The 24,867-nt window shown below is 43.9% G+C and overlaps 1 protein-coding gene across 8 annotated transcripts in view; it reads left to right on the top strand.

Moving 5' to 3' along the window:
• LOC144597399 (echinoderm microtubule-associated protein-like 5) overlaps positions 1-24,867 on the top strand; it is a 116,458-nt gene that overhangs the window by 64,129 nt on the left and 27,462 nt on the right. For all 8 annotated transcript variants that reach the window (XR_013547746.1, XM_078406726.1, XM_078406725.1 and 5 more), the window contains 8 exons: positions 1,549-1,660; positions 3,251-3,378; positions 10,008-10,149; positions 12,540-12,692; positions 13,653-13,784; positions 17,176-17,264; positions 21,691-21,867; positions 22,543-22,744. Coding sequence is in view for 7 of the 8 variants with exons in the window: in XM_078406726.1 (XP_078262852.1) it covers positions 1,549-1,660; positions 3,251-3,378; positions 10,008-10,149; positions 12,540-12,692; positions 13,653-13,784; positions 17,176-17,264; positions 21,691-21,867; positions 22,543-22,744 (1,135 nt within the window). In the remaining variant the exon portion in view is untranslated. The remainder of the gene's footprint in view (positions 1-1,548; positions 1,661-3,250; positions 3,379-10,007; positions 10,150-12,539; positions 12,693-13,652; positions 13,785-17,175; positions 17,265-21,690; positions 21,868-22,542; positions 22,745-24,867) is intronic.

Genomic DNA, 24,867 nt, shown 5'->3' with positions numbered 1-24,867 from the left:
TGGTGGGCCGAAGGTCCAGTTTCCGCGCTGTATCTCTAAAATAAATTAAACTAAACTAGCTTGGATTGTTGGCTCGGGAGCATTGGAGACTGAGGGACAACCTTATAAAGGTATATATTAGTGGCCTAGATAAGGTAGGTAGATTCTTCTTCCCAGGTAGAGAATGTCATATGTTAAATAACTTTAAGGTGAGGTGTCAGGGGGTGAGGGACGTTTAAAGGAGATGTGCAAAGATTTTTTTCTACACAGAATGGTATGTGCCTGGAATGCTCAGCCAGAGGAAGCGGATGGAAGTTGATACAATAGTGATGTTTAAGAGGCATTTGGTCAAGCATGTGAGCAGACACAGATGGAGGGATATGGATCATGTGCAGGCAGATGAGATGAGTTTAATTTGACCTTATGGTCAGTACATAGACAATAGACAATAGGTGCAGGAGTAGGCCATTCAGCCCTTCGAGCCAGCACCGCCATTCAATGCGATCATGGCTGATCACTCTCAATCAGTACCCCGTTCCTACCTTCTCCCCATACCCCCTCACTCCGCTATCCTTAAGAGCTCTATCCAGCTCTCTCTTGAAAGCATCCAACGAACTGGCCTCCACTGCCTTCTGAGGCAGAGAATTCCACACCTTCACCACTCTCTGACTGAAAAAGTTCTTCCTCATCTCCGTTCTAAATGGCCTACCCCTTATTCTTAAACTGTGGCCCCTCGTTCTGGACTCCCCCAACATTGGGAACATGTTTCCTGCCTCTAATGTGTCCAATCCCCTAATTATCTTATATGTTTCAATAAGATCCCCCCTCATCCTTCTAAATTCCAGTGTATACAAGCCTAATCGCTCCAGCCTTTCAACATACGACAGTCCCGCCATTCCGGGAATTAACCTAGTGGCCTGTCCCTGCGCAAGACTGTTCTATATTCTACGTTCTGACTCAGCTCACTGACGTACAGTGATAGCGTGTTCCTCCCCATCCTCAAATGTGAGTACTTGTTCTTTCCTTTCATCTTATCTCGGTACTTTACTAAAGCCATCAACTCTCCAAGAGCATAGTGTTACTCTGACGCTGGCTTCTTCTGCATCTTAATGTTTCTTCCACCAATCCCCAGTGCTGTCCTGTCCAATACTGGTGTTGAGGTCCAACATGGGAATTCTTCCTATCCACTTCCATTTCTTTTTACAAGCAGCAATTAAACCGAGGTACTCACAAAGCATTTAGCCGGAAAGTATTTCTTCCGGCTAAATAATTATTCCTTGGCTAGCGTCATTATTTTCCTTTATTGGTAATCTACCACTGTCTTGGATGAGCTTTGAGGGAGTGCCATAAGGTGAATAGGCAACAGCTATAGCTTGGTGATAGCACTCCGGACTTGAATCAGAGTATTGTCTTACCTTTTCACTTTGTCTTTAAAGCGAGGAAACCTCTGTACAAATAGAAATATACTGTGGAAGTCATTCGTTCTCTTTGAATAATTTTGGATTAACCATGCTAGGGAAATGTTTTTGTTACTAATACCCTTACAGTAGCTTGTGCTTCTTTCTCCAGGGGTTTGTCACTGGTGGAAAAGATGGTGTTGTTGTACTCTGGGACGACACTCTTGACAGATACCTGAAAACGTATGTTATCAAACGTTCTGCACTCGCCCCTGGCTCTAAAGGTACACCGATTTAATATAGTTACATTCGTGAGCCTGATGTTTTGTCTTTAAAATACTGATCTCTAAGTTTTTGGTGTCGGCGACACAGCATGGAGTCCACACCGACCATTCATCACCAATTCACACTAGTGCTATGTTATCCAACTTTCGCATCTACTGCCTACGTGCTTGGATAATGAACCTGCACACCTTTTGGGCTGTGAGAGGAAACCAGAGCACCTGGATGAAACCCACTCGGGTCATGGGGAGAACGTTCAAACTCCACACAGAGAGCACCCCCGAGGTCAGGATCAAACCTGGGTCTCTGCCGTTGTGAGGCTGCAGCTCTACCAGCTCCATCACTGTGCCGCTGATAGTTTTAAGATTAAGAGGAGTTGCAAAGCCGACTGATTAGATGTAAAAGCTATTTTGTGAGTTTATTGGTGGACAGCCAACTAAAGCCATCCTGTGTGACCAGGAATTATACATGCATAGAATAGAACACGGAAAATAGATGTGACACATAACCTATGCAGTGCCTTCTGGAGTACTGTATTATAGGAAGGACATTAAACCCTTTTGAGTGGGTGTGATTTTGGCTACCTCGCAAAAGAAACTAGCTGGCAGAAAGTTTGGTCAATGCACACTCACGTTAACACATAAAAGACGATACTCCAGAATGTGATGCAAGTTGAAAATATCAATGAGGAATATACTTTCTGTGAAATTAGGAGTGCGAAGTGTTTTCCAAAATTGAGATTTGCAGTGTAAACTGTTCATGTCCACCCACAAGAACCATACACGTTTCTTTCATTGCTGGACAGTAAATACCGCAGCACCATGGAAGTGAGAATATTGGTGGAAGCTACTGCAAAGAGAGTTTATCGTCTCACTGAATCTATACTGGATAATGGAGCATTCCTATCAGTCTTATTCCCCGCTTAGTTCCCTAGGATATATTCTCTCTCGTACATCTATAACTCTCGAGTCTCCTGCCGCCCACGTACGTAAAGGGTAATTGCAACAGACAATTAACGTACCAACCACCACATCTCCCGGGAAGTGAGAGGGAATCGAAACATCGTGAGGAAATGCATACCTTTTCCGAGAGAATGTGCAAACTCCACACAGACAGCACCATAGATTTAGGGCCCGGACCAAATCTTGGTCACTGTGTGACTACAGCACTGAATGTGGTACAGCCCTTGTAAAACCACTACAAATACAAAGAAGTTAAACAGAAGTCATATCCAAGCCTGAGAGGACATAAATTACTGACAAGTATGTCAAAATTGTTCAGGCTTTGATACGGGCATAAAACACTAATGTGAATAAGATGGAGTTGGAATGGGTGCTGTTGGCAAAATGCACAGTGGACTTAAAGCAAGAATTGTTGGATTATTCTGTCCGCTCCACTGAATTATTTTGCATGTTGGTTCATAATAATAACATAGTCAATGTAAAGTTGATTTATATAAAATACTCCCAAATCCAGAGAATGTACATGATACAAATGGTAATTTCTCCCAATCGTGATAGAGGCCACGTCATAATAATTGGTCAAGTTAGTGTTTAATTCATTCCCTTTTTGAATCTTTAATGTTTTTATAGGTCTGTTAATAGAAGACAACCCTTCTATACGCGCCATATCCTTAGGCCGTGGCCATGTGCTTGTGGGTACAAAGAATGGAGAAATATTAGAAATCGAAAAAAGTGGCCCCATAACCTTACTGGTTCAGGTATTTAAAACTGAAGAGTAATTTAATGATTGCTTATTAATAAGACAAAAAACTTGTTTTAGTTTATACAAACAGACCCCCTTTTGTGGCCTTTCCTCGGTTTACTGGGTATTTGTATTCTCAGGATCTCCTTGATTTTGGAATGCAATTTTGTCAAACTGTTTACAGCTCCCTTCTCGGGTTGGACCATCCACATACAGTTTCAAGAACACCAATGTGAGAACAGAAGTACAAATCACTAATAGTAGTATCACAGGTTAACAAGAGCATTCATAAAATCAAATATAGGACCAAAGATCATTTCCAGAGGGATAAAATAAAATTGCAGAGAAATTGTAGCTAATACCCCTAATCCTGGCATCATTCTGGTAAACCTCCAATCCACCTTTTCAAAAGCCTCCACATCGTTCCTGTAATGGGGCGACCAGAAGTGCACACAATGCTCAATATGCAAGCTAACCAAAGTCCAATAAAGCTGCATTATGGCTTCCTGACTATTATGTCCCAATTCTGAAAGCAAGCATACCATGTGCCTTCTTTACCACTCTATCTACTTGTGTTGCCACTTTCAGAGAGTTATTACCTTCTTGATCATTGAGTGTTGCTACCTTCTCTCTGGTTAGCTTCTTGTTTTCATGTAGGTGTAAAAATATTTAGATTTTCTTTTATCTGCCTCACTAAAGCTATTTTGTGGCCCCTTTTGGTCCTTCTAACCACCCGCCTGAGTTCTTTCCCCCTTTCTTTATATTCCTCAAAGGGCCGGTCTGATTCCATCCTCTTGGGGGCGTGGCTGTGTTCTGCAGCTGCGGCTCACTGGCAGTCTCTGTTTTTTTTTTGTTTTTTTGTCATTGTTGTTGCTAAATGTACGTTTTGTTTTATTTTTAATTCTGTGTATGTAGGGGGGTGGTGGGGGGGTTGGGGGAAACCTTTTTTCAAATCTCCTCAACGGAGGTGCGACCTTTACCGTGTCGTATCTCCGTTCGCGCTACGGCCTAACATCGTGGAGTCGGCGGCCTCCAGCTGGGATCGACCTCAAAGAACGACCTCAAAGACTCCGGTCGCAGGGCCTGGACTTACCATCTCGGAGGCTTCGGCCGTGGGCCCTGCAGACCGCAACATCGGGAGCTCGCAGGTCCCTGGCTGGCGACCGGTTTTTGGGAGCTCCAGCCGTAGCAGCTTCGACCGCCCCGAAGCGCGAGGTACGATCAACCCGCACGCAGGCCCTTCATCGCCCTGCGTGGCTCGGCCGCAGCACTTTCCATCGCCCGGTGGGGGCTCAGGACTTTTATCGGCCTGCTCAGCTCGGCCCTGGGACTTTCCATCGCCCGGTGGGGGCTCAGGACTTTCATCGGCCTGCTCGGCTCGGCCCTGGGACTCTCCATCGCCCGGTGGGGGCTTCAAAAAGTTGGGAGCCTCGATCACCTCGTGGCACCATGGGAGAAGAATGAGGAGGAGATAAGACTTTGCCTTCCATCACAGTGAGGGTGTGCCTAGAGCAATCACTGTGATGGCTGTTTTGTGTAAAAAATTATATCTGTGTGTCTTGTGCTTTTTAATGTCTACTGCCGGACCCTGACGTGAGAGGACGCTGGCGTTGTGTTTTCGCCGCTTTTCCGTCAGGATAGTTTGTCTGTTTGTTTCTATGTTAATTGTTTTTGTAAAGCGCTTTGAGCATGCGATAAGGCGCTATATAAAATAAATGGATTATTATTATTATTATTATTAAACCGGGCATGCACCCTTTTTCCTTCCGACCAAATTCACAATCTCCTTGATCATCCAAAGTTCCCTTACTTTACCATCCTTATCGCTCCTCCTCATTGGAACATGTCAGTTCTGAACTTCAACTAACTGGTCTTTAAACAACTTCCACAAGTCAGATGTGGACTAATCTGATAACAATCGTTCCCAGTTTACCCTCCCGAGTTCTTTTAGTTGTAGTTTGCCTTATTCCAATGTAATGGTTTCCTGCAAGGTCCAGCCTTTTCCCTATTCTAAATAATCTTACAAATAATGTAATTGTGATTACTATCCCCAAAATGCTCTTCCACTGAAACACCAGTCGCATGGCCAAGGCTCATTTCCCAACACAAGGGACGTGAGAAGATCCCTTCTCCAGTTGGACTATCCACATACGTTCATGAAACCCTCTTGGATACTCCTCACAAATTCTGCCCTGTCTAAGCCTTTGGCACTGAGCAAGTCCCAGTCAACATTGGGGAAGTTAAAGTCATGTACTTAAAAACCCGTTGCTTTGGCATCTTTCGGTAATCTGTGTAAATATCTGTCCCTCTCTTCTCACGCTTGCTATTGGAGAACCGTATGAGTATTTGCATCTTTCTTATTTCTATGCTCTACACATATCGCCTCAGCAAACAAATCCTCCAGTATGTCGTCTCTATGTGCTACCTTGACACACTCACTGATTAGTAGTGCAACTCCTCAGCCTCTATTTCCCTCCCTCTCGATCACGTCTAAAACATCAAAGCACTGGAACATTGAGCTGCCAGTTGTATCCTTTTCGCAACCATGTTTCCACAATGGCCACTGTATGAGCTGTTTATGTTTAGACTAGCTACTGTTGGCATATTATATTATTTTGTCTAGATATATCTTGCCATATTATTTTGGACACTTGGAGGTGGTCATTAGCTGCACAGGGTGGTGTATATATATATATGGGCATAAGGGACTGGGAGTGGCCAGATACAGGGGGGGGGGGGGGAGCATACAGTTCTTATCAGACCTGGACAGACCATCGACTGGAAAGACCTGAGTCCAGGGACCAGACAGGGACAGAGCAGCCAGCTACGACTTGTATGCAAAATAATTATAGCCTGGTATGTTCATCTCCTTGTTTGTACAACTACTTCAATAAACAACTAGTTAAACTGGAAAAAACGACTGGAAGATCTGTTCTGTTGGGTCTGCGTAAGATCATTCCTACTCCCTGGCAATTGGAAAATAAGTCACTGGAAAAGTCAGAAAGTTGCCATTACATTTTAAGTGAGAAATAGCTCTATGAATGAGACTGCAACTTATGAATCAACTGGACGGAACAAGGATTGTTTTATTTCACAAGCCTGATGCCAAATCCCACAGACTGGACAAGGTCGCTACCTGCGCTAATCTGGCTAACAGAGATTGAAAACCTCAAAAGCCAACGTGCAGGGAAAGTGAGTACGTACAGCATTAAGCTTTATTGGAGAAGCTATATGTGATAAGCTGTATTGGAAAACAGCTACTGTAATGGAGAATTGAGAACAAAGAAGTGACCTTGAGAATCGCACAATATCAGTTGTTTAGAATATTTGTGCTGCTACGACTTTTACTTCAACGTGTCTTAAAGGGATAGTGTACAAGTATGACTCTGGTCAGATCTGATGCTCGGTCACAAGATGGCGATGTTGGAAAGGATTCTGAAAAGGAAAAGAGATTTATTAAACACACTGCCAAAGGCTTGGAATCGCTCATTGAAAAGCACCAGAAGAAAAAAAAACGAGATGTAAACAAGCTATCAAGTTAATGGAAATGCTGAAAGAGTCCATGGAATCATAGGAAAATGTAAATGAAGTACAATCTAACCTGATTCAATTAATCAAGCTCTGTGATGAAGTCAAAGAAAATTACGAGTCATTGGTGACGTTACCACCGCCTGAACATGAACTTGAAAAGCAAAATCAGTGGTTTCAACAAACAATGGAAGCTTTTATCGGTTTTATACAAGATGTAAAGGTGTGGTTATCTGAGGTTGGCCAACAAACTACACTCTCCATAGCTGGAAGTGCCATACAACAGAGTGTTGTAAACTCAGATGACATTGGACCTGATGACAGTGTTTCAAATATCTTAAAACCTAAATTAAGCCACAAATCTAGTTCTTCATCATGTGCATCTTCAATGTTTTCTGCTTGCATTAAAGCTCAGGCAGATACGGCTGCTCTCATGGAACGGGCTGCCGCCCTGAAAGACAAGCATGAGATTGAGGCACACGAAGAACAATTAGAAGAAGAACAATTCAAAATAAAAGAAGAACAATTGAAAAGAGAGGAAGAACAGAAGAGACAAGAAGTACAAATTGAAAAGAGAGGAAGAATAGAAGAGCAGACAATTGAAAATAAAAGAACAATTGAAAAAAGAGGAAGAACAGAAGAGAAGACAATTGAAAATAAAAGAAGAACAACTGAGAAGAAAGAAAGAACAACTGGAACTAAATGCTAACTGGCAGCAACCAATGCAAGAATTAATGTACTTGAGGCCATGAGATCAAGAAGCAGCTCTAGAGTATCTGATGGGATGAACTCTTATTTGAGAAGAACTGCTCAAAAGGAAACATCAGCTAAATTAAATCCACATGCAGCTGAATACTTGCCTGATGAAGTGTAACAAAGACAGAATGTGTTGATGGGAACTGAATCTTCCTCCGAGCAACAGGTTGTTAGACCAAAACAAACATCTCAGGGACCATCTGTTAGAGCTCATGATAGGAACCATCTAACTCAACACTCTTTTCAAAGGCAAAATGTAAAGACTCATAATCAAAAGGGTGTGCAGGGGCATGTTTGCACTACCCCTCCTCCCCCCCCCCCCCCCCATACCGAATGATGGCAACCAAGTTGATATCTGTAACCTAATTCAGAAGCAAAATGATTTCACTGTTCTTCTGACTCAACAAAATCTTTCTTCTACTCTACCACCAAGAGACATTCCTGTTTATGATGGTGACCCATTGCAGTATGAAGTTTTCATCACGGCATTTGAGAAAGGAGTGGAAATAAAGACTAATGATAATAGTGACCGATTACATTTTCTAGAGCAATAAACAAGAGGACATCCAAAAGACTTTCCTATATCCTTCCTTTGTCCCACCCCCAACATCAGTCTGAAGAAGGGTCTCGACCCGAAACGTCACCCATTCCTTCTCTCCCGAGATGCTGCCTGACCTGCTGAGTTACTCCAGCATTTTGTGAATAAATCCAAAAGACTTAGTCCGCAGTTGCCAACACTTACCTCCAGCCCAGGGCTATCAAAGAGCAAAAGATCTGTTTAAAGAGCATTTTGGTAATGAACATTGGTAATGAATATTGCCACTGCATTATGGTCAAGGCATTTGCCTGATTAGTGATCAGATCAGAAGCATTGCAAGCTTTCTCACTGTTCCTCAGAGGTTGTTGCAATGCAATGGAATATCTCAACTAAATGGAGAAAATGAATGTCGCTTCCAATATGAAGACTATCCTTCTAAAACTGCCTTACAAGCTCAGAGACAAGTGGAGGGATAAGGCATGTGAGCTACAGGGGCAGCATGGATAGCGAGCTAGATTTTCAGACCTGGTAGACTTCATGGGGAAACAAGTGAAGATCTATCGGATCAATTTTTGGAAACATCCAGGATGCTAAGCCAGTTGCAACTGTCAAAAGTAATACCTGTAGAAGCACAGGTGCAAGAAAATCTGAAAATAAATGTATCTACCACCAAGCCACAAGGTTCTTGTTTGTTCTGTAAAGGGCCTGTCCCACTTAGGCGATTTTAAGGCGACTGCTGGCGGCTAGGCTGTCGCTGACAGTTGGCCGGGGTGTCGCGAGCATGATCGTGAGGAGTCTTCAAAGAATCGTAGTGGATCTCGGTGCGTCGCTGAGAAATTTTCCAGATAGAAATTTCTCGCCAACAGCTGGCTTGTCGCCAGGTATCGTTGCTTATTCATTTAACCACATTTGTAATTAAATTTAAGCCTGGTATGTTCATCTCCTTGTTTGTACATCTACTTCAATAAGCAACTAATTAAACTGGAAAAAGTAACTGGAAGATCTGTTCTGTTGGGTCTACGTAAGATCACTCCTACTTCCTGTGTAGTAATTGCAATTGGAAAAGAAGTCACTGGAAAAGTTGGAAAGTCGCCATTACAGCCACAACGTCATAGTCCCAAGCACTGATCCAGGCTCGAAGTCCATCTGTTTTCTCCATAATACTCCTCGCATTGAAATAAACAACTGTTCAGCCCATCAGCATCACCATATTCCCTCGTAGACTAGTTCTGGAGATAAATATTCAAAGAACATTTGACCATTCAAATCAGTGGAGCTGAAAGTGGAAAATACCAGGAGATTGTGGGGAGTAGGTATAGAGAAGATATTGGATGCACTGATCATAGTTTTCAATGGACTGGAGTTGACTTTTTAAAAATGTCTGTGATCCTGTTTATTTCTGCTGAAAACTATTGATGAGGTTACGTCAAAGAGCTCAATAACAAGCCATGCTCAATACCACTAAGCGTGCTTTGTGGAGCTGAACAGGTCAACCACAGCTAGATTTGACTGCTAGACTATGCAGTAATGATGTAGTCAGACACCATCTGTCGATAACTATGCAGAAAATATAGATAACTGACTGGCATTTTAGTCTGGTGTTTTTAAAGAATTTCAGACATAGAAATCAGTGGTGGCAGTTTAAAAAGTGAAGCTATTAAGCTGAAGAAATTAATGTTTATTACTGTGATTAAATAACGTGAAATTATACTCGCGAAATCATAATATTTAATTATTGATCCTTGACTTCATGGTAATTTTTCTCCTGCATCCTTTAAAGGTCAACATGAGCAGTAAAATAAGCATTAACATTTGTTTGGCAGGGTCACATGGAGGGTGAAGTATGGGGCTTGGCTGTTCATCCCCATTTACCGATCTGTGCTACCGTCAGTGATGATAAAACTCTGAGAATTTGGGATCTCTCCCCTAGCCACTGTATGCTGGCTGTACGTAAACTAAGAAAAGGTAAGTTGGAAATGTTCATGAACGTTAGTCTTCACTAGATGTTACCATTTATTGAATGTTTTAACTATGTCAGCAATTATCTCTACGAAGGCTGATTGTGTACTTCGCCTAGCTTTCCATTGACTGAAGAATCTGATAGTTCACTGGTTTTGAAATCCAAAGAGAATCTATTATGAACAGCATTGTTGAGATAATCAGAGTAAAACTCAAGACTTTTCAGGAGATAATTATTCTCTGTCACAGATCCGAGCTTGCTAAAAATGTGCCCTTTTTTCCATGCCCTGAATGTTCTTGCCCTGAGCCACAAGCATCTTCTGACGATAACCAAAGTGTAGGTTCATCTCTGATTCTTTCCTTGTTCTTGAGGGATGGGCAGTAAATGCAAATGTAGTGCAGAACTCACATCCTGTCTGTGAACATCAAATACAATTTCTATGCAAGTCTATGTTATTATGCTTATAACTTGTTAATCTCGTGACATTGGCAATTGACAAATTAATTTTGCTGCTTTAGTTTATAAAAGGGTTATGATATATCTAGCATTCACTGGAAATAAAACCAGAAAATGCTGAAGTACAAAAACAACAAAAAAATCCTCAGCACAGCAATGATGAACTTGGTATGGAGATAATTGACGAAGTCAGGTTGCATCTGTGGATAAAGAATTTCATCAGAACTCTTCCAGTTTTTAGTTGGTTACCCTTTGTGAGGTTAGAATTGTGTTCAAGGCAAATTATTGTTTGTGTTTTAGAACTTCATTAGTTTTGGATTGAATAAAGCAGTCAATATCCTTTCTCACCCTTGTCAGGGCACACGAGGTTGGTAAGCTACAAGTGTACACAAGGACTGATCCTAGCTTGGATAGCATGTGAATTGACCAGTTCCAAGTATTGATACTAAATTTCAACCCATTCATCTTTGCTGTGCTGATTTTGTTTTGTGAGAAATTTAGTATAAACAAGCTTTTAATCCAGCACCTGGTGTGGATGCTTGTGTGAGCTAAATGTAAGAATACTTTCTTTATGAAAGGATACAAGGCTATAGGGAGAGGGCGGCAGAGTGGGACTAATTGGATTGCCACTACTTTGAGCTAGTACAATGCCTAAATGGCGGACTTCTGTGCTGTAAATTTTGCCAGTCACGGCTTCATGCAAAATTACATATTAGTTCACCAATGTAACTAACATACAACCAACTAGAATGAAACTTGGAAAGACATGAGTAAATTCACAGATGAATATTTGTACCTTGAACAAATACTGCATATTCATAGCTGGTAGACGTACAAGTAATGTAAGTAACTGAAAATAACCAATTTTAGTGAGTGAAGCAAGTTCTATAAAGTAACAGGGAAGTAACATATCTACGAGGCCTTATCTTTCAAAAGGTCACAATTCATGATATTTTGCTTCATTTGAAATGAATTTCAATTGACTCCAAAGACGAACAGGTTTATAGAGCCATAGAGAGTCATAGAGTGAAACAGTGTGGAAACAGACCCTTTGGCCCAACCTGCCCACACAGCCAACATGTCCCAGCTACATTAGTCCCACCTACCTGCGTTTGGTCCATATCCCTCCAAACTTGTCCTATCCATGTACCTGTCTAACTGTTTCTTAAACGTTGGGATAGTCCCAACCTTTACTACCTCCTCTGGCAGCTTGTTCCATACACCTACCACCCTTTGTGTGAAAAAGTTACCCCTCAGATTCCTATTAAATCTTTTCCCCCTTCACCTTGAATCTATGTCCTCTGGTCCTCGATTCCCCTACTCCGTGCATCTACCCGATTTATTTCTCTCACGATTTTATACACCTCTATATGATCACCCTTCATCCTCCTGCACTCCAAGGAATAGAGACCCAGCCTACTCAACCTCTCCCTATAGCTCAGACCCTCTAATCCTGGCAACATCCTCGTAAATCTTCTCTGAACCCGTTCAAGCGTAACAATATCTTTCCTATAACAGTTTGTAAGTTAATTGGCTTCAGTAAAGATTGTAAATTGTCCTATCATTGTAGGATGGTGTTAGTGTGCGGGGATCGCTGATCGGCGTGGATTCACTGGGCCGAAGGACCTGTTTCTGTGTTGTATCTCTAAACTAAACTAAGCTATGTGATTTTATTTGTTTTGCTTCGATATAACAGTGGAGGAGCTGAGACTGCAAATAAATCTGAAACCTTACTCTGGCTCTTGGACACTGCATGAATGTGGGTGGTCTATATTTACTGATGAAAGAATATTATTGGAATAATTTAGACTTTTTTGTTGTTTTTGTAGTTCTTTATAGCCTGAAGTGTATCAAAGTAGACAATAGAAATCTTTTGTTAACTTCAAACAGCAATTAGCACTTGGGTATTAAGTCAGAGTCTTTGCTGTCTTATTCACAGGTGGCAGGTGTTGCTGTTTCTCTCCTGATGGGAAATCTCTCGCTGTTGGCCTGAATGATGGAAGTTTTCTGATTGTGAATCCAGACACTCTTGAAGATCTTGTTACATTCCATCACAGAAAAGAGCACATTTCGGATATTAGATTTTCCCCAGGTATCTAGGCTGAGACAGATATCAGTTCTTCTGTTCGTTTAAAAATCGACCAGCTCTAGATAATACTAGAACATAAATAAATGACCAGGCTTCAAAAGTTGTAAGAATTTCAATAGTTTCTGAAAAATCGAGGCCAAATGTCTGCATACTAATTATGTTTAAATAGTTCTTATTAGAGAAATCAAACTGAAGTGCATTAATTCTCTTGAAAAACATTAAAATGCTGCTTCGTTTTAAGTATTTAAGTGTCTTCAATGTTTTTAAGAGGTGGTATTGATGAGGAATGTTGAAGAAGGGGTGGTTTTTCATCTATCAGTAAACAAAATATTGCATCACTTTCTTTATTAAATTTGTTCATTTATAGCATGAGGCCAAATATAAAATCTGATTATGATGTTAAGTGTGCAGTACAATTAGCTCTCAATCCCTCATTACTTCTGTCATAGAATAAGATCAGTTTCCTGTGTTAATCCCACATCTACTGAAACCTTACACATGCCACATTATGCACTTTAATCATTCGAAAGTTGGATTGTACCTCCCAAGACTTTCATCTGGAAGGACAAGGGAATAGATGCACGCAATATACAATTGTAAAGATATCACTGTATCTTCTTAAGTTTAAAATCTTAGAACTCCCTACCCAACTGAGAGTAATGGTTTAAGAAAGTAAGTTGCAATTGCCTTAACAAACGGGGATGGACAACAAATACCACCATTGAAAGTGATGTCAACAAGTTATTAATAAATCATTTGTTAAAAAAAGGTATATGCCGTTTAATAGTCTGTAGAACAAAGTTCCACAGTATGTTTTATGTCAGACCTCAGAAGCCTATTGGACCCAGTGTGACAATTATCTATTTCTGTCAACTATCTTGTAATTTGTTTACTTATCAAATTCTACATGGTTTCTTCTCTGTAGCTTCCAAGCAACACTAATGTGTAATTTTAAATTGGCAGGTCCTGGGAAGTACTTAGCTGTAGCATCTCATGATAATTTTGTAGATATCTACAATATAATGAGCAGTAAACGAGTTGGAATTTGCAGAGGAGCTTCCAGCTACATAACACATTTGGACTGGGATAAAAGAGGTATTTTATGAACCATCCTTCTCATATTTAAATGTAAATAAGATGTCATCAAATATTAATATTTTGCAGGTTTTTTCTCAGACACTCGTAGTTCATTCCTGTTATTTCAACAGAATTGGAGTAGGACGAGCTGTTAAGAAATCAAGAGCTTTCAATCTTATTCATTGCTAAATATAACCAATACCAGGTACCAGTGGGTAGTTTTTGCATATGATGCGCAGCCTGGCAGTATTGCAAATCTTGAAGAGGATATATTCATACATATATGATACAAACAGACAAATGGAGTGGGCAAATGCACGGCAGATGAAGTTTAATAAGGAGAAATGGTGAGGTGATATATTTTGATAGAAAGAATGAGGAGAGACAATGTGGAATAAAAGCTAGTTCTAAAGAGGGTGCTGGTGTAGAGGGAGTTGTAAGTATATGTGCACAAATCATTGAAAACGGCAGGACAGGGTGAGAAAGCAGTTAATAAGGCATTCACCATCCTGGATTTTATCAATAGAGGCATAGTATAAAAGCAAGGAAGCTGTGCTGAAGCAGAAAACATACATTGGGATGAATTCAGTGGGTCAAGCTGCATCTGTGGAGATGAAGAAAGGGTGATCTAAGTTTCTGGTCGAATGTAAAGGGAAGATAACCAGGAGAAAGAGGAGAGAGGGAGGCTTGGGATGGGATTGTGGGTGATAGCCAGAGTCAGGTGAGGTGGGGGCATGTTGGGATGAAATCTGATAGAATACATAACTTAATGGGTATTGGTAGAGGGAACAGTGGGAGGCTGTTTCTACAAGTGAGAAGTGGAGGACAAGATTTCACATGTATAAAATAAAAGGGAAGAGAATTAAAAGTGGCACAAGGAGAAAACCTAATTCAACATGTGGTTGCAATCTAAAATGCACAAGTTGGAGATGTGATGAAGGCAGGTTCTATTGTAGTTTTGAGAGAACTGTATAAATAAATGATGAAGAAAAATTTAGAGAGAGGAACAGGGATTGCAGCAAGTAAGTTACTCTGGTGAAGGGTCAGGCAGGACATGATGGGTTGAATGGCTTCTTCCTTTACTAAGATCAGGTGTGCTGCATTTTTTCTCATGTCCAAATCAAGGCTAGATTTTGGACTCTTATACTTTGAGGAGGTAATTTAAATATTGACTTAATTATTAGTCAAAATGACTTTAATTCACATTTGAAGTACAAAATCATGTTACTGATCAAAGTGCCAAAACTTTAAGATGTCACATTTTTAAGATATCACATTTTTTGCAAATAAAAAATATCCTTTAGAATGTTACTTTGAAAGAACATGTTATCAAACAGTATAATTTTGTAAAGCATTGAGATAAATTGTCACGGTCATTCTTCATATGATTTCAAAGTAAAATCAGATTTGCAGCTGAACATGAAATCTGTGCTCCTAGATTCTGGGATTGACATTGATTGCACCTATAGCAAATTCAAAGTTGAGGCTCGTTCCACTGAGCACAATTAAGAATTAGCCCTAAATCAAAGTGACCGAATGTCATGAGTTAAGGAAGTGGTCCTTCTCAACTCTAACATCAGAAACTTGTCATGTGTGCATACTGTTGCTGTGTATTTGAGCAATGTACACTGGTGCAGAAAAATAAATGTTCACACTGTGCACACCATAAACCAGCTTAACTAAGCTCTTGGGAAATTAAAATTCAGATATTTATTTAAGCTTATTCCATGTGCATTCTGTTTCACAGAAATGGAGCAATTGAAGGAAAACTAAGTCATAAAATTAGTGGAGAAATTGCACCTGGTCTCTAAGATTGGCGAGCTGTGAGCAAAATGATCATAGAAGGGCAACTTTTTATTCATCCAAAAATACCAGTTCGCAGGGAAATAGATTTTGGAAAGGCAAATGCAAGGTTATCATCTGCTGAGATGATGTTTGAATACAAAAGTCGAAACTTTATGCTTTATTTATTTATATGGGGCCCTGTTGAGACCACAACTGAAATGTTGAGTAAAATAGTGGTCTCCTTATTTAAAGGACATTCGTGCTTTGGAAACAGTTAGACTAATACCTAATGGAGCGGACAAAATGTGTAGGAAAGAACTGCAGATGCTGGCTTAAATCGAAGGTAGACACAAAATGCTGGAGAAGTCTGAAGAAGGGTCTCGACGCAAAGTGTCACCCATTCCTTCTCTCCAGAGATGCTGCCTGTCCCGTTGAGTTACTCCGGCATTGTGTGTCTTCCTTAGACTACTACCCAAGGTTTTTTTTTGTGTAGGATAAGTTCTACTGGATCTCAGAAAAGCGAGAGAGTTCTTTATTGAAATGTAGAAGGTCCTTTGGAGTTTTGACATGGTGGAAGGGGAACACATTTCCTTGTGGTCAAATCTTGAAGTTGGGGTTGCCTATTTAAGACAGAAGAGATGAACATTTTTCTAAGTGCTGTGAGTTTTTGCAACACTTTTCCTCACAGAGTATCAGAAATAGTCTTCGAATATTTGTGAATTACAGTCAGATCAGCCATAGTTTTATTGAATGAGGGTGTGCTTGAAGGTGCATGTGGCCTCTTCCTGTTCACTATTTGTACATATTCCAGCGATATTCAGATATGATGTGGATCCAGTTCTGTAGAATGGATTTGATACAGTTTTAATATATTTGAGGTCAGTGATTCACCTCAGACTCCAAAGCTCTATTTTCACAATAATCAGATGGAAATGAGATTGAATGGAAATATGTAAATGTGGTGAGAAATATCTTTCTGTAAAGTGTAATTGACCAAATTGTCCTTTCCTGTGCTGAAACCCCAATGCGTTTCTGTGAATGGCTGCTAGGCCAGGATTGGGGGAAAAAATACCAAATGTTATCATCTGTGGAAAATGCTGCAATGGTGCTTACGCTGAGTGGCAGAGGGAAACGTGAATGGTCAAGAAAGGGATAAAGGGACAGAGAATGCAACTGATTGAAGAAACCAGAAACAAAGGCACACACCTCTTGGATGTTAGGATTTTGAGAATTAAATTAATAAGGTCAACAAATGGATCACATAATTAAAATGTGCAATTATAGTTACGTTTATGAAATAAATAATTAAATGCGGAAACAACAGCAGCAATGCTAGATACTCGGTCAGTCAAACAGACACTGGTTTCTCTTTCTACGTGTTGCGTGACTGGCTGAATTTTTCGAGCATTTCTGATTTCAGATTCCAGCTTCTGCATTTTACTTGTCTTTCAAATCAAATGCTGAAAATTACTGTTGAATATTTCAGAGTCCCACTTAGTTATTACATGTCAAACTGTGAATTTAAAATGCAGTGGCTCGTTTCTTTTTAAAGGTACTGCTTATTTAAACTGACAATGGAAAGGAATGTTATCTAAGTTGATCTGGGCATTTTGCTTTTCAACAGGTAAACTTTTACAGGTCAACACTGGTGCTAAGGAACAATTGTTCTATGAAGCTCCCCGTGGGAAACCTCAGATGATAAATAAGTCAAAGGTAAGTCGATATAGGGGGGTCACGGAATTTCCAGGAGCAGAGAAGGAAGAACAGTCTTATAAGGGACTAGAACAAGTGTGCCCGTTGGGCCCGTCCTCGTAGGGTTTCCATTGTAACCGGGAGGGGAGTGGGGGTAGGGAAGGGGGAGGGAGGGAGTAGGGAGGTGTGGAGGGGGGAGGGGAGGGGGAGGGGAGGGGGAGGGAGGGGGGGAGGGGAGGGGGGAAGGGAGGGAGGGAGAGGGGAGGGAAGGGGGTAGGGGGGAGGGGGAGGGAGGGGAGGGGGGAAGGGGAGGGAGGGGGGAAGGGGAGGGAGGGGGGAGGGAGAAGGGAGTGAGGGGGGAGGGAGGGGGACCTCCCCTTTTCCCAGTACCCCTCTTTCCCCATTGGGCCCGTGCTCGTAGGGTTTCCATTGTAACCGGGAGGAGGGGAGGGAGGGGAGGGGGAGGGAGGGAGGAGGGAGGTGTGGAGGGAGGAGGGGAGGGGGAGGGGAGGGGGGGAGGGGGGGAGGAGGGAGGGAGAGGGGAGGGAGGGGGGTAGGGGGGAGGTAAGGGGGAGTGAGGGGGGAGGGAGGGAGGGGGATCTCCCCTTTTCCCAGTACCCCTCTTTCCCCATTGGGCCCGTCCCTGTAGGGTTTCCATTGTAACCGGGAGGGGTGGAGGGATGGTGGAAGGAGGGGGGAGGGGGAGAGTGATGGAATGGTGGAGGGAGGGGGGAGGGAGTGGGGGAGGGTGGGATGGAGGGAAGGAGGGAGGGGGGGAGTTAGGGGCTGAGTGGTGATGGAGGTTGGGATTGAGGGGGGAGGGAGGGGGGGAGGGAGTGGGGATGGAGGTGGGAAGGAGGGGGGAGGAAGGGGTTGAGGGGGGAAGTGGGACCTCCCCTTTTCCCAGTACCCCTCTTTCCCCCACCACCAAGCCCCCTCCGCAACGACCCCTGTTGTCCCCAGTCCCCATTCACAGACCCCCCCCCCCCCCCATTCTCTCTCTCCCCATACACACTCTCAGTGCTTTTTTCGAAACACTTGCCCCGGTGGCCCACGAGCATATGGGCCCAATGCTGATCTGTGTATGTTAAGTAACTTGCAATAAAAAAAAATACTTTAAAAAGAGATAAGTGCTTTTTAAGTGCTTGTTTTGAAACATTCGCGGTCACATAGTGCTTCTCACTGTAGCACCCATCTCAAGTGTGCCCGTTGGGCCCGTCCTCGTAGGGTTTCCATTGTAACCGGGAGGGGAGTGCGGGGGAGGGAAGGGGGAGGGAGGGAGGAGGGCAGGGGAGGGGGAGGGAGGAGGAGGGGAGAAGGGGGGGAGGGAGAGGGGAGGGAGTGGGGTAGGGGAGGGGGAGGGAGGGGGAGGGAGGGGGAGGGGAGGGGGGAGGGAGAGGGGAGGGAGGGGGGGAGGGGGAAGGGGGGAGGGAGGGGTACCTCCACTTTTCCCAGTACCCCTCTTTCCCCGTTGGGCCAGTCCTCGTAAGGTTTCCATTGTAACCGGGAGGAGGGGAGGGAGGGAAGGGGGAGGGAGGGAGGAGGGAGGTGTGGAGGGAGGAGGGGAGGGTGAGGGGTGGCGGGAGGGTGGATGGGGGGAGGGAGGGGGATAGGGGGAGGGTAGGGGGGAGGGAGGGGGGAGGGGAGGGGGGAAGGGGGAGGGGGGAAGGGGGAGGGAGGGGGACCTCCCCTTTTCCCAGTACCCCTCTTTCCCCGTTGGGCCCGTCCCCGTAAGGTTTCCATTGTAACTGGGAGGCGGGGAGGGAGGGGGGAGGGGGATGGAGGGGGGGAGGGGAGGGGGAAGGGGTGGGAGGGGAGGGGAGGGGGAAGGGGGAGGGGGGAAGGGGAGAGGGAAGGGGGGGAGGGAGGAGGACCTCCCCTTTTCCCAGTACCCCTCTTTCCCCGTTGTGCCCGTCCTTGTAGGGTTTCCATTGTAACCGGGAGGAGGGGAGGAAGGGAGGGAGGGAGGAGGGAGGAGGGGAGGGAGGGGGGGAAGGGGAGGGCGGAAAGGGGGGAGGGGGGGGAGGGGGGAGGGAGAGAGGGGGAGGGTTGAAAGAGCATCCCTCTCCCCATCAGGACTGCCTCCTCCATCGACTCCTTTAAGTCCAGGCTCAAAACCTATTTCTACTCCCTAGCTTTTGAGGCTAATTGAGTAGGTACTGTGAACTGTTTGGGAGGGGAGGGGAGGGGGGAAGGGGGGAAGGAGGGGGACCTCCCCTTTTCCCAGTTCCCCTCTTTCCCCGTTGGGCCTGTCCTCGTAGGGTTTCCATTGTAACCGGGAGGACGGGAGGGAGGGAAGGGTGAGGGAGGGAGGAGGGAGGTGTGGAGGGAGGAGGGAGGTGTGGAGGGAGATGGGGAAGGAGGGGGAGGGGAGGGGGTAGGGGGAGGGAGAGGGGAGGGAGGGAGTGGGGTAGGGGGAGGGAGGGGGAGGGTAAGGGGGAGGAGGGGGACCTCCCCTTTACCCAGTACCCCTCTTTCCCCGTTGGGCCCGTCCTCGTAGGGTTTCCATTGTAACCGGGAGGAGGGGAGGGAGGGAAGGGGGAGGGAGGGAGGAGGGGGGAGGGAGGGGAGGGGGGAAGGGGGGAGTGAAGGGGTAGGGGGAGGGAGGGGGAGAGGGGAGGGGGGGTAGGGGGGAGGGGGGAGGGAGGGGGAAGGGGGGAGGGAGGGGGATCTCCCCTTTTCCCAGTACCCCTCTTTCCCCGTTGGGCCCGTCCCTGTAGGGTTTCCATTGTAACCGGGAGGGGTGGAGGGATGGTGGAAGGAGGGGGGAGGGGGAGAGGGATGGAATGGTGGAGGGAGGGGGGAGGGAGTGGGGGAGGGTGGGATGGAGGGAAGGAGGGAGGGAGGGAGTTAGGGGCTGAGTGGTGATGGAGGTTGGGATTGAGGGGGGAGGGAGGGGGGGAGGGAGTGGGGATGGAGGTGGGAAGGAGGGGGGAGGAAGGGGTTGATGGGGGAAGTGGGACCTCCCCTTTTCCCAGTACCCCTCTTTCCCCCACCACCAAGCCCCCTCCGCAACGACCCCTGTTGTCCCCAGTCCCCATTCACAGACCCCCCCCCCATTCTCTCTCTCCCCATACACACTCTCAGTGCTTTTTTCGAAACACTTGCCCCGGTGGCCCACGAGCATATGGGCCCAATGCTGATCTGTGTATGTTAAGTGACTTGCAATAAAAAAATATACTTTAAAAAGAGATAAGTGCTTTTTAAGTGCTTGTTTTGAAACATTCGCGGTCACATAGTGCTTCTCACTGTAGCACCCATCTCAAGTGTGCCCGTTGGGCCCGTCCTCGTAGGGTTTCCATTGTAACCGGGAGGAGGGGAGGGAGGGAAGGGGGAGAGAGAGAGGTGTGGAGGGAGGAGGGGAGGGGGAGGGAGGGGGTAGGGGAGGGGAGGGGGGGAAGGGGAGGGGGGGAAGGGGGGAGGGAGAGAGGGGGAGGGGGAGGGAGAGAGGGGGAGGGGGAGGGAGGGGGGAGGGGAAGGGCGGAGGGAGGGGGACCTCCCCTTTTCCCAGTACCCCTCTTTCCCCATTGTGCCCGTCCTCGTAGGGTTTACATTGTAACCGGGAGAAGGGGAGGGAGGGAAGGGGGAGGGGGGGAGGAGGGAGGTGTGGAGGGAGGAGGGGAGGGGGAAGGGGGAAGGGGAGTGGGGGGAGGGAAGGGGGAGGGAGGGGGGAGGGGAGGGGAGGGTGGAAGGGGAGGGCGGAAAGGGGGGGAGGGGGGAAAGGGGGGAGGGGGGAGGGAGAGAGGGGGAGGGTGGAAAGAGCATCCCTCTCCCCATCAGAACTGCCCCCTCCATCGACTCCTTTAAGTCCAGGCTCAAAACCTATTTCTACTCCCTAGCGTTTGAGGCTCATTGAGGAGGCGCTGTGAACTGTTTGCGTGCCACTGTATGTTTCATTTTTTCCTTAGTACCTAATCAGATGTACAGCACTTTGGTCAACGTGGGTTGTTTTTAAATGTGCTATACAAATAAAATGGACTTGACTTGACAGCTCTTCGCAACAATGTAGCACAGGGGCATTGTGACGTCACACGCTGAATACCGCTGGGGGGGGGGAAGGGGGGTCAGCTCGAGTCCATCTCACAGGGGCATTGTGACATCACAATCCGCACCGCAGCGCCCCCCTTCTGTCAAAACTTCGATAAATCAGGGGGGGCAGCACTTTTAAACCTCTGTAACTTAAAAAATATGCGTCCGAATTAAATAAAAATATCATTTTCCAGCAGCGAACCGCATGCTGATTAAGGCGGTACAAAAATCGTGGCGCTACGGTTCACCGTTTTGCCGGAATTGCCGTATTCAGCCGACATCAGTGTTATATATATATATAACACAAGATCTGAGTTTTAGTAGTATATAGATAATATGCAGTATGGTTCTTTCATATTAACAGAACGACTGTTTTATAAATTGATAGATTTTGTCATAGGAATTAATAATTTTCCAGGTTGAGAAAATGGACTGGTCGTCTTGGACTTGTGTCTTAGGTCCTTCATGTGAAGGCATTTGGCCTATGGTTAGCGATGTCACAGATGTAACTGCATCCTGTCTTAATGCTAACAAGAAAGTACTTGCTACCGGTGATGACTTTGGATTTGTGAAGTTGTTCCGATATCCAGTGAAGGTAAAAACAATTCTTTCTTTGTTTTGGATTGATGAAGTAATCTTGTCATCTGTTTGGTAGATGTGTTTTGCTTCGTAAATTATTTTTTAATAGCCAAAAATGGGGGAAAAAAAAAAAATTAACGTAAGAAATTAAATGCTGCTTTTCTGTTTTGCCAAGGAAGATGCTAACTAGTTTGACCCATTTCAGAGGAATATTTAGGTGTGGTGTTCCAAACGTTACATGAAACACAGAAACAGACCCTAAGCCCACAGTGTTTATGCCAAACCTGATGCTAAGTTAAATTATTCACCTCTGCCTGCATGCGATCCATATCCTTTCTTTCCCTGCATATCCATGTGCCTATCTAAAAGTCTCTTAAATGTCACTATCATATCTGCCTCCACCACCATCCCTGGCAGTACGTTCCCACCACACTCTGTTTTTTTTTTTAAACTTCCTTCGCACATCTCCTTTAAACTGTGCCCCTCTCACCTTAAACCTATGCCCTCTAGTCTCTGTCACCCCCCGGATGGTAGCTGTAATGATTGTTCATTTAATCAAGCGACAAAAGTAATTGAAAAACTAAATATTTTCTACCAAAATTATTTTAAATCATGATGTTTGAAACTATTATACATACAAAGTCGTTTTTGTGACTGTAAATTATTTGTTCTTGCTTTTCTTTGAATTAAGGCAAAGTATGGGAAGTTCAAAAGATACGTTGCTCACAGCACACACGTAACAAATGTACGTTGGGCACACAATGACAGTTTGCTCATTACGGTCGGGGGAGCAGATACATCTGTGATGATCTGGACATACGAGGTGGATGGACACAAGCAGACCAGACAGTATGAAAGTGAGGAGTCTGATTTTGATTCTGATGAAGATGGAGGTAGGTATAGTTTGTACTCTGCAGGCATTCAGTACATTAAATTAATTAGGTTTACTCTTCATGAAAGTGCAGTTAAGTAATGTAATTTCTGTACATGTGAATTTGGTATAAATTGTGTACTACGATTCGTCATAATTTTCTTTATTGTATCTATTGTAGTGATGTACTGAGAAAAGCCAAGTACATTTTTCCCTACAAAAATTAATTGCTGAAATGATTGTTAAGTAGAACGTTTGCCATAAATGTAATGCAATAAAATTTATAATTGATTATATTTCGACAAATTATTTACTTTAGTGTTGCATTTATTGAAGATGTTGCACTGTGATTTTCCTACCAGATACATTGCCACATTAGAATTAAAATCCCAGCGACTTATTATTCAGTTTGTTAATTTGGCACCAACTTTTATACACACCAGTGGAAGTAAGGAGAATGAATTTATTTTTGGTGGAGATGAAATATACGTGGGAATTATTAGTTGGGATACTGGGACAACTGCTTGCACTTGTGAAATTACCACAACTCTTAATAAGCTTGGAAGGTCACTGACTGATCAATTTAATAATCCATCAATACAAAATGGAATTGTCAATCTAGTTAAGTGCTGATTAAGTGTTAATCGTCTTTCTCAGAATGAGAGAAAGTTTACTGAGACAGTCTGGCACTGCTCGTTCTCTCAATTCAAGAAAATAGAAAAACTTAGCGAAAGGTAATTGCAACTCTGGAGTGGGTGAGCCTGGGGTTTTGCCATCATTTGTACAATTCAATAAAACTAAAACAGTTTCACACCGTTTCTCATTTTTCATATAAACTATTTCCCATTAAACATCTGGGAAAGAAAGTTTTAATCTAAGGCAATCTTTCTTTCTTTTGCAAGATCTGCATTTGATTTTCCCATTGTTTTACAATGTCGGTGTTTTTCCCTTCTATGTTAAGTCAATTTTTCAGGCTGTTTTTGTTCAGTGAAAGATAGATTGCTACTTTTTTATCGCGATAAGATCAGTGCAAATAAATTGTTTTTATTCCCCATCCCCAGCTTTTGGTTTCCTAACTACTCTGGATGTCTTCCTTATCTATCCTCTTAAAGATATTTTGAACCAATTAAAATGTATTTCTTTTTGCTTGTATTACTTCGGAGTTGCATACTGAGCATCGTTATGCATTAGAAAATAATAGACAATAGGTGCAGGAGTAGGCCATTCGGCCCTTCGAGCCATTACCATTCAATGTGATCATGGCTGATCATTCTCAATCAGTACCCCGTTCATGCTTTCTCCCCATACCCCCTGACTCCGCTATCCTTAAGAGCTCTATCTAGCATTACCAGTACAGAATGCTTGTACAGATTCTCCCCAGCTTACAGATGCTCAATTTATGTACAATCTACACATATGATCGAGCAGGATGGTTTTGCTGGCTAATGCAGGGCTGCAGGAATCTTTTTGCCATGTGGAAACTCAGTTCACAGCCAAATTTTTGACTTATAGTTCTCAAGGCAGAACCCATCTGCAAGGCAGAAACGTATGCACTTTAAAACTATATTTACAGTGATCAGGATTCATGGGTTTTGCTCTTTCTCCTATTTTCTGAACACCACCAACAAATGTAAAATGATGGATCACCTTCCCTTTAGTCTTCCGACAACACACTGATTTGAAAATTCCTGCTTGGTATCTTCTGATCCAATTACACTGTGCATATCTTAGAGTCACAAAGAGGCTCATTTAGTGAAATCCTGGAACAAAATATTTTGATTTTCCTCTTCACGGCACTCATGTTTTGTGCATTTTACTGCATGTATCTGTTTCTGAACATTTGAATTAATGGAGTGCTATTTTGACAGGTGATCGCAGTGCACTTTACAGCCCGAAATTAAATATACATTTAAAAATACTGAGACTTCTTACCACACATAGAAACATAGAAAATAGGTGCAGGAGGAGGCCATTCAGCCCTTCGAGCCAGCACCACCATTCATTGTGATCATGGCTGATCATCCACAATCAGTAACCTGTGCCTAACTTCTCCCCATATCCCTTGATTCATCCAGTGATTTAGCCTCCACTGCCCTCTGTGGCAGAGAATTTCACAAATTCACAACTCTCTGGGTGAAAAAGTTC

This window comes from Rhinoraja longicauda, chromosome 10 (genome assembly GCF_053455715.1).
Source record: "Rhinoraja longicauda isolate Sanriku21f chromosome 10, sRhiLon1.1, whole genome shotgun sequence".
In the NCBI taxonomy this organism is placed as follows: domain Eukaryota; kingdom Metazoa; phylum Chordata; class Chondrichthyes; order Rajiformes; family Arhynchobatidae; genus Rhinoraja; species Rhinoraja longicauda.
This window is presented reverse-complemented; position numbering and strand designations above follow the sequence as displayed.